An 8,035-nucleotide genomic window follows, 5' to 3' on the forward strand; every position below is an offset into this window, starting at 1 on the left:
AAGATATTCTCCTTAAGATTTCTTTAATGATCATGTTGCAAGCACTCCCATGATATTATTCTTGGACTTTGATTGTAAATTTGTATTCCAAATCCAATATCTATTGCTGAAAGTTTTGGTATTATTTCAAATGATTAATAAACTAGTGCTAAAGGAAAACCTTAAAAGCATCCAAAATCCTTTTCAGTAGAAGAAGTCTTATTGAAAAATTGATATGTCAAGTTATATGACAATCGTCCCCAAGGATAGGTTTTAAATTCTTCTTCATTGTCCAATATTGCAACATGTTTCCAATTAACAATATTGTGTCCTTACCTTGGGATTAAAAAGAACTCTAAAAGAAGGAGGTTTGCCAACTTAACCTTGACACTATCACTTTGAGAACATGTAGGAACTTAAAGTTTCTCTCAATGTCCTTTCTATCAATCGAATCATCATTCTTAAAGACTATTTTTCTAAGTTTAGAAATTTGCTCTTTTTCTTCTAAACCTATTGATGGTAGTTGAGTACCACTTAAACCTGTGATTAAACAAAACTCTTTTAATCCAAACCCTGCTATATGCCCATTAAAGTTAGAAGCCAAGACATTTGGCTTATTTGTAATGCATTGTCTTCTTAAAAGATAGTTTATGAATCTTGTGGGCATTTTCTCAATTTTTATATTTAGAAAGTGTTTGAATGGACCATTTCTAAAACTATTTAAATTCCTATCATCTAATTGGTTTTTTATAATTTGTATTACATCTAGTGAGATGCATATTGTTATCTTCAAATGCTTGTTCTGATCTTGCATTATTGTTTGATGTTCATGTTATTTCCACTTGTTTAAACATACAAGAGCAATAAACAAGTGATATATGTATATTCTATCATAAACTATCACTCACTATTATCATTTAATGATTTCTATCAGTATCTATCATCAATAGACAGTGATGGAAGTCTATTAGTGTCTATCATCGATAAACAATGATGGAAATCTGAATTCTATCACTATCTATTGCTGATAGACAGTGATAGACTTCTATCACTATCTATTGCAAACCATAAAATGTGATAGACAGTGATAGTGTTTATCACTGTCTATCGAGAAGTCTATCAGTGTCTATCATCAATAGATACGGATGGAAATCTGAATTCCACTATTGTCTATCACTGATAGATAGCGATAAACTTCTATCACTATCTATTGCAAACTATGCAATGCGATAGACAGTGATAGTGTCTATCATTGTTTATCATTAATTGATAGTGATGAAAATCTATCAATGTCTATCAACAATAGACACTGATGAAAATTTGAATTCTATCACTGTCTATTGCAAACCATGAAATGTGATAGATAGTGATAGTGTCTATAACTGTCTATCATCGATAGACACTGATAGAAATTTGAATTCTACCACTGTCTATCGTTGATAAACAGTGATAGACTTGTATCACTGTCTATTGTCTTTTTATATACTAAAGCATGGCAGTTGTAATTAGCCTATGATAAAAACACTATCTATAAAAGAAATATAAAAACACCAACTGTAAGTGGCCCCAACTAAACATATCTAAGAAAACATAATGTATATACATTGGTAGTGGTATGAATGATAGAAAACATAAAATATATGAGAAAATGTTCATATCACTGATAGACAGTGATATACCACTATAAAAAAAAAAATCAAAAGGAAGACTGCTAAAAAAGAGTGATCATCAAATAAACAAAAGAAGACAAAAACTCAAAAGGGAGAACAAGGGAAACTAAAACTAAAGGTAATATTACCATAAACAAGGAACAAGAATCAGACTTAATAAGTATAATCACTCATAAATTGATAAGAAGAAAAGAAAAGAGTTCTACCTTTTGATGTTGATGTAGTGGTAGAAGAAGGATTAAGAAAAAGAAGAAGAGGACCAAGACAACGGACGAAAAATGGATGTAAATAGAGGAAAAAAAGTAGCTCGATGAACCAAGCCGATTGAAGAAAAGGACCTAAATAGAAAAATGTCGGGGAAGATGAAACAACTTGAATGGAAGAAGTATCGTGATGGAAAAAAACCAAGTCGACGTGAAGCAACGTGATGGAAGAAGAAGAAGAAGAAGAAGAAGAAGAAGAAGAAGAAGAAGAAGAAGAAGAAGAAGAAGAATGATCGACAGACTGGCGATAGGAGGAGGAGATGAAGAGTTATCTGGGTGAAGAGGGAGATGAAATGTTAGAGGGAAAAATCGGCTGAATTAATTAGGCATGACTTTTTTTAGTATTTTACACAATTTTTGGGCTTTGATTGGGCTGTAACTGTCTAAGGTTCTTTTTGCTACATATTGTAAATAGTTTGGCCCAGTTTTTTATACTTAAAAATCTTCCAATTTTTATTCTAGAAAGAAATAAAATGTCAATTCATAAAAGCTTGATTTAATTATTTTTATATAATGAATTAAGATTGACAGCTCAAATTTAATTTATAAAAGTTTCATTTAAAAAAAATTATTTTTAGAAGTTTTTGGAGAATAAATTAAAAAAAATAATAAAATTATAATATAAATTAAAATTAATAATATATTCGAATTGATTTTGATTGTGGTAGGTCAACCTCGAAAAGAATCGTCATCCATTTGTGGTATGCTCTGGTTGAACATACACACATAAGAAAAAAAAAAGTCAGTTTTAAGGATATGAAAATGTTGGAGGAAGGAATCACATGTTTAATTTGAGGCGAATACGACAGTGGGGTCCTCTCATGCCTGATGCCGCCAACGGATGCTTTTGTTGGTTTGTCATTTTGTAAGCAGCCCGAAAATGTTCATTAATCAGCTCCACGTTTCCACACCACAAATAAAATAAGTCCTAACCATATCAAATCATGAGAGACTGTTCCTATGTTCTGCAGCAATCCATGGCTTCACTTCTATCAGCCCTTCTTTTCCCATCTTCTTCTTCTTCTTCCTCCCTTCTCCAACACATTCCCAGAACCACTTCCAAGCTCCAAATCGTTTCCAGCCATGGCAGCAATGTCGAGCTAATTGCAGATCCAGCCGCTCCTTCTGCTCAAAGGGTAAGTTTCGGCTTCCGAAATGTGGCCGATACTTTTTGGGTGAATGTGCAGAGGGCTGAGGGGAGGCCATTGAGTATTGGGCTTAATTCGCCCTTGCATTTTGGCAACTCCAAGCTCGAAACTGTGGAGAATGTTGCGATCAGAGTTGAGCTGAGTAATGGGTGTGTTGGTTGGGGGGAAGTTCAGGTGCTTCCTTTTGTTACTGATGTTAGTCTTGAAATGGCTCTTGCGAAGGCTGAGGAGGTTTGCAACTACCTCCGCCTGACTCCTCCGGCGACTCTGACTTCGGTGTTCGATGATATTACTGGGATTCTTTCGCCTCGGGAGTTTGCTCCGGTGAGTGAGAGTTTTACTGAAATCTTTCATTGTGGATTTCTTTGAAAGGAATTGAGTGGATGTGTTTAATTTAGTAAGTTTTGTGGGAAGATTATTGGCTTTGATCTCATCATTACTCCATAACAATAGCCTAGCCTTCTTTTAGAATTCTGTTTTAATACATTTCCATTTATTTGTAGATCCTATTACTTTTGTGCTAACTTAACTCATATCATTTTCTTTCTCTTGAAACTAACTGTATAACTTTAACATCATCAGCATCACTACTAAGTTGGTTTAGACATATACTCTCCAATATTTTTTACCATGACTATTAAGTTGGTTTAGATATATATTCTCGAATATCTTTTACCAAGTCAAAACCCGGATCCCAATCCCAAATGTTCGATAGATACATTTTATCTTCATTGACTAGTTGGCCAAACCCATGGTACTTCAAAATTTGACCCTTTTGACCAAGCATGAGGATTTGAACATTTCTTTTTACATAAATGTAGCCCATATATAGAAATTGGCTAATTATGGCCTCGTTTTGTTACCATTTAATTTTGTTTTAGAAAATTAAGTCTATAGACACCATTTCTACCTCCAAATGGCTTAAAAAACCAAACCAAAATTTGAAAACTAAAAAAATTATTTTTTAAACACTTCTTTTTATTTTTGGAATTTGACTAAGAATTTCCATTGTACTTAAAAAAGATGAAAATTATTGTTAGAAATGGGAAGAAAATGGGTTTAATTTTCATAAACTAAGAACAAAAGATGAAATGGTGTTATCAAACAAGTTGTAGCTTTTAATTGTTTTTGTTTTTGGAATTTAGCTAAAAATTCAACTATTGTACTCAAGAAAGATGCAAATCATGATAAGAAATGGGGAAATAGGGCGTAATTTAAAGAAAAAAAAAAAAGAAATAATTAACAAATGGGACCTATATATTTTATTATTTAATTTTTGGATGTTTTTCCATTTTATCTCCTCAATTTGATTTCTCACGAATTAACTATTTTCAATTATGCCCTTTCCAATCATCAATGTTAAAGTTAAATAATAATAAACTTTCATGATTTGATGCCAAGTGATTTGGTAAAAATGTAAAAGAATAATTAGGTCCATTCATCCATATACAAAATTTGGCTTTTCCTCTCCTATAACGTAATTCATCTTATAAATATCTATCAACTTACAAAATATCATGTCATGTACGCTTTATCATTAAACAATTTTAACATTTACCAATAGAAGAGGTATAACTGAAAATCCTTAAATTGTAACCATGGGAGCTAAATTGAAAAACACTCCAACATTTATGAACGAAAATATGCATTTTTCCTTAGAAATATGAAACATTCTAGGATATAACCAAGGATATCTCCAAAAAAATGTGGTCTTTTGATAGGGGAAAAAAAAAAAAAAAAAAGCAAAATTATACTCATTTAAGTTTGAAGTGGAAAGTATCATAGTCATTCATATCATTATTTGTCATTTGGCTATCACTACATGTGCATTTTGCTTCAAGGACTCCTTAAATTTGATATTGATCTCGTTGTCAATGCCCAAAAAAGCATCTGGAGATCAAGATTCTTTCCTATGTTTCAACTTCAAGTGGTAATACAAGCAGTAATAGATTTTACTTTCATTATGGTGATAAATTGTCCTTAGCTTTGAATATTGACTCTGGTTGCTGTAGTATTAAGAGCAACTCTTTAAACAGTTTCTGTATTCTAAAGATCAGGGCTGGGGTAGAGATGGCATTGATTGATGCAGTTGCAAATAGCATCAATGTTCCACTCTGGAGATTATTTGGTGGTGTGACAAGTACATTAACGACTGCAATAACAGTTGAGTTCGATGAACTTTTGTGCTATAGTAATGTTTTTGATTGATTCTTAAATAATAAAAAAAAAAAACTCTTCATCTCCCACTTTTCTTTGTAAAATTTGATTCTGCAGGTCCCAATTATTTCCCCGGAGGAGGCCTCAATCTTGGCTTCAAAGTATTACAATCAAGGATTTAAGACTCTTAAGCTTGTTGTTGGGAAAAACTTTGCTGCAGAAATTGCAGCTATCGAGGCCATTCATGCAGCACAACCCTGCTGCTCATTCATGTTTGATGCAAATGAAGGATACACAACCGACGAAGCAATTAAATTTCTTGAGAAATTGAAGGGTAACAATTTGCCAAGATAGAAAATGAGCTAAGAGTATGTAAAAATTGTCTTAAATGGTTATTCTAATGGCAGATATGGGGGTAGTGCCTCTTGTTTTTGAGCAACCTGTAGACCGAGATGACTGGAAAGGTCTTCATGAAGTCAGTAATGTGGCTAGAATGTATGGGATACCTGTTGCAGTGGATGAAAGCTGTCGGAGCTTGACCGATGTTCAGAAGATAATCGATGAAAATCTTGTGGATGCTATAAACATTAAGTTGCCCAAGTTTGGAGTCCTTGGAGTTCTAGAAATAATAAAACTGGCAAGAAAATCAGGCTTGATTCTTATGGTTGACAGCATGGCCGAGACGAGACTCGCAACCGGCTTTGCAGGGCATTTGGCTGCTGGAGTTGGTTGCTTCAAGTAATCTTTCATGTCTTTTTCCATCACCATTCTGTTTTTATGCCATTTCAAAGAGCAGCAACGTTTAGGTTTCCTGGTTTCAATGAAGTTTCTTATTCAAATTGCAGGTACATTGTTCTTGATACACCATTTTTATTAGCAGAAGATCATGTTGTTGGAGGCTATGAAGGTAAACATTATAAAATAAACCCTTATAACAGAAGTGAACTTTCTTGTTTACAACTATGGCGCCCTTGGGCTAAGCTCAAATTTGTGATATTATTGTTTTGTCCTCAACTAGCTTCTGGTGCTGTTTACAAGTTTAATAATGCTAGAGGCCAAGGAGGCTTCTTGAATTGGAATCTTCTTCCTGGTGAGATAATATATTCCCATGTTTTCCTTTTTATATCATCTATCTCAGTCTTATTAGCAGTCACTGCCTTGTTTTAATTCATTTGAATATGGCAGATATATTGCTTAACTAAATATGCTTTTCTTAGTAAACCAACCAAAGGGGTATTGCACCATATTTACTTCTTAAAATATCCCAATATTACTTTGTTAGAAGTGCTTCCAAGACCCCTAGTTATGTTTTGTGGAAATTATAAGATTATTAGTAGCATATTAGTAGGCTATTAGAAGGGGTATATTAGTAATTTGATAGCAAGTTTGTTAAGATTTTTAGCTATAAATAAAGGAAATGAGTTGGAAGCAAGGTGTGAATAATTTGGATAGTAATTTCCAATGGAGAATCTGGGAGAGAGTAGCTCTCTTGAAAAGCTATGGTCTATCATAGTTTCTTCATTGATATTATCATATGTATATTTCTATCATGAAAATGAATTAAACTTCTTAGACAAATTACTATCCAAATGAGTTAGGACATTCTGAAAATGGATTAAACTTCTTTTAAGAAAAATTATATTTTTGCCCTCGGATTAATTTTTATCTGGTCCCTCAAATTTAAAAACTAGTTCTAAATGTTCTTTTAAGCATGTAAAAATCATTCGTTAAGTTATTGAACATAGTTCAATTAAGATCGTGCTTGTATTATCAACACCTCGAAACTATAGATTCGGTTCTCTTAACCCACATATTCTTGATACACAATTAGATGATTTGACAAGTAAGGTTGTGATTAGATTTTTGGTGTCATTTAAATTTTAAATGATTTTATGATAGAAATCAAACTTTGTATGGAACTGTTTACTAATTATATGGCTGATATTCTGGCAGATGCTGGTGGGTTACCTTGAAATGTGCAATTTTGGCAACCCTTGTGGTTTTCTGTAGAAAATAAATACTCCAATTCTCCAAACAATTGATGATGCAATGCCACTCACCAAATTGCTAAGCCTTGAAGGAGTAGAGGACAAACTCTGTTGGAACTATGAACAAAACATTTTTAAGCCATCAATTCCAAGGCCATGGAAATTGGAGAAAATATTAGAAACTTTGTGATGTACATTAAAATGTTAGATATGAATCAAATAATTCCTTCATTTACTTGGAAAATTCAATTGTTATATTTTAAATTAATTTAGCTACGGTTGGTTAAGAAATCATTTCTATCCTATTTTAAACTCTACTATTAACTTAGACCGTAGAAGTCCTCTAAGCATTGGAATTGACATGAATATCCAACCATATTCTATAACATAACAATAAATTGGTTGATGAATAATATTAAATTTGTATTTGTTATTAATTGTATTATTATCCATATACATATACGATCGATAGTATAGTTTTATTGACATTGATAATCAAATTCCATTCATTATAATATTAAATAAAGTAAAAATAAATATTACTATGTGGTGATAATATCATAAATATTATAGAAAATAGATGGTAATTAGATGCTCATGCCTAATGTCCATTGATCATGTGTCATACCCCAATTTTCTAAAATATTATCCATGTATGTTGTAAATACTCATTTTTAGTGTCCATGTAATCCACCTCTTACTTACCAAGTTGTCTATAAATAGTGACCTTTTGTGGATTTTGAAAGACACATATTGGGCAAATTCCATACAAAGTGGAGAAATTTGAAATTTTCTCATTTCTCATTTTATTATTTTATTTTATTTATATA

At 32.3% G+C, this 8,035-nt stretch overlaps 1 protein-coding gene across 1 annotated transcript; it reads left to right on the forward strand.

Annotated features, from left to right (window-relative positions):
* Positions 1-2,782: 2,782 nt before the first annotated feature.
* LOC120075139 (L-Ala-D/L-amino acid epimerase-like) lies at positions 2,783-7,496 on the forward strand. The gene is made up of 7 exons (XM_039028313.2): positions 2,783-3,384; positions 5,113-5,223; positions 5,335-5,551; positions 5,625-5,955; positions 6,063-6,124; positions 6,236-6,307; positions 7,171-7,496. The coding sequence occupies exons 1-7, from the start codon at positions 2,857-2,859 to the stop codon at positions 7,188-7,190; spliced, it is 1,341 nt and encodes a 446-aa protein (XP_038884241.1). The 5' UTR covers positions 2,783-2,856; the 3' UTR covers positions 7,191-7,496.
* Positions 7,497-8,035: the final 539 nt, after the last annotated feature.

The sequence above is a fragment of the Benincasa hispida genome, chromosome 4 (assembly GCF_027475165.1).
Source record: "Benincasa hispida cultivar pf3 chromosome 4, pf3_genome.v1.1, whole genome shotgun sequence".
NCBI lineage: Eukaryota > Viridiplantae > Streptophyta > Magnoliopsida > Cucurbitales > Cucurbitaceae > Benincasa > Benincasa hispida.

What these genes read in the sequence shown, in the direction of transcription:
- LOC120075139 (XM_039028313.2), top strand. Translation starts at nt 2,857, where the DNA reads ATGAGAGACTGTTCCTATGTTCTGCAGCAATCCATGGCTTCACTTCTA. An exon ending in ATTTCTTGAGAAATTGAAGG is followed by an intron (nt 5,552 to 5,624) that starts GTAACAATTTGC and finishes TTCTAATGGCAG; the next exon opens with ATATGGGGGTAGTGCCTCTT. An exon ending in TGTTGTTGGAGGCTATGAAG is followed by an intron (nt 6,125 to 6,235) that starts GTAAACATTATA and finishes GTCCTCAACTAG; the next exon opens with CTTCTGGTGCTGTTTACAAG.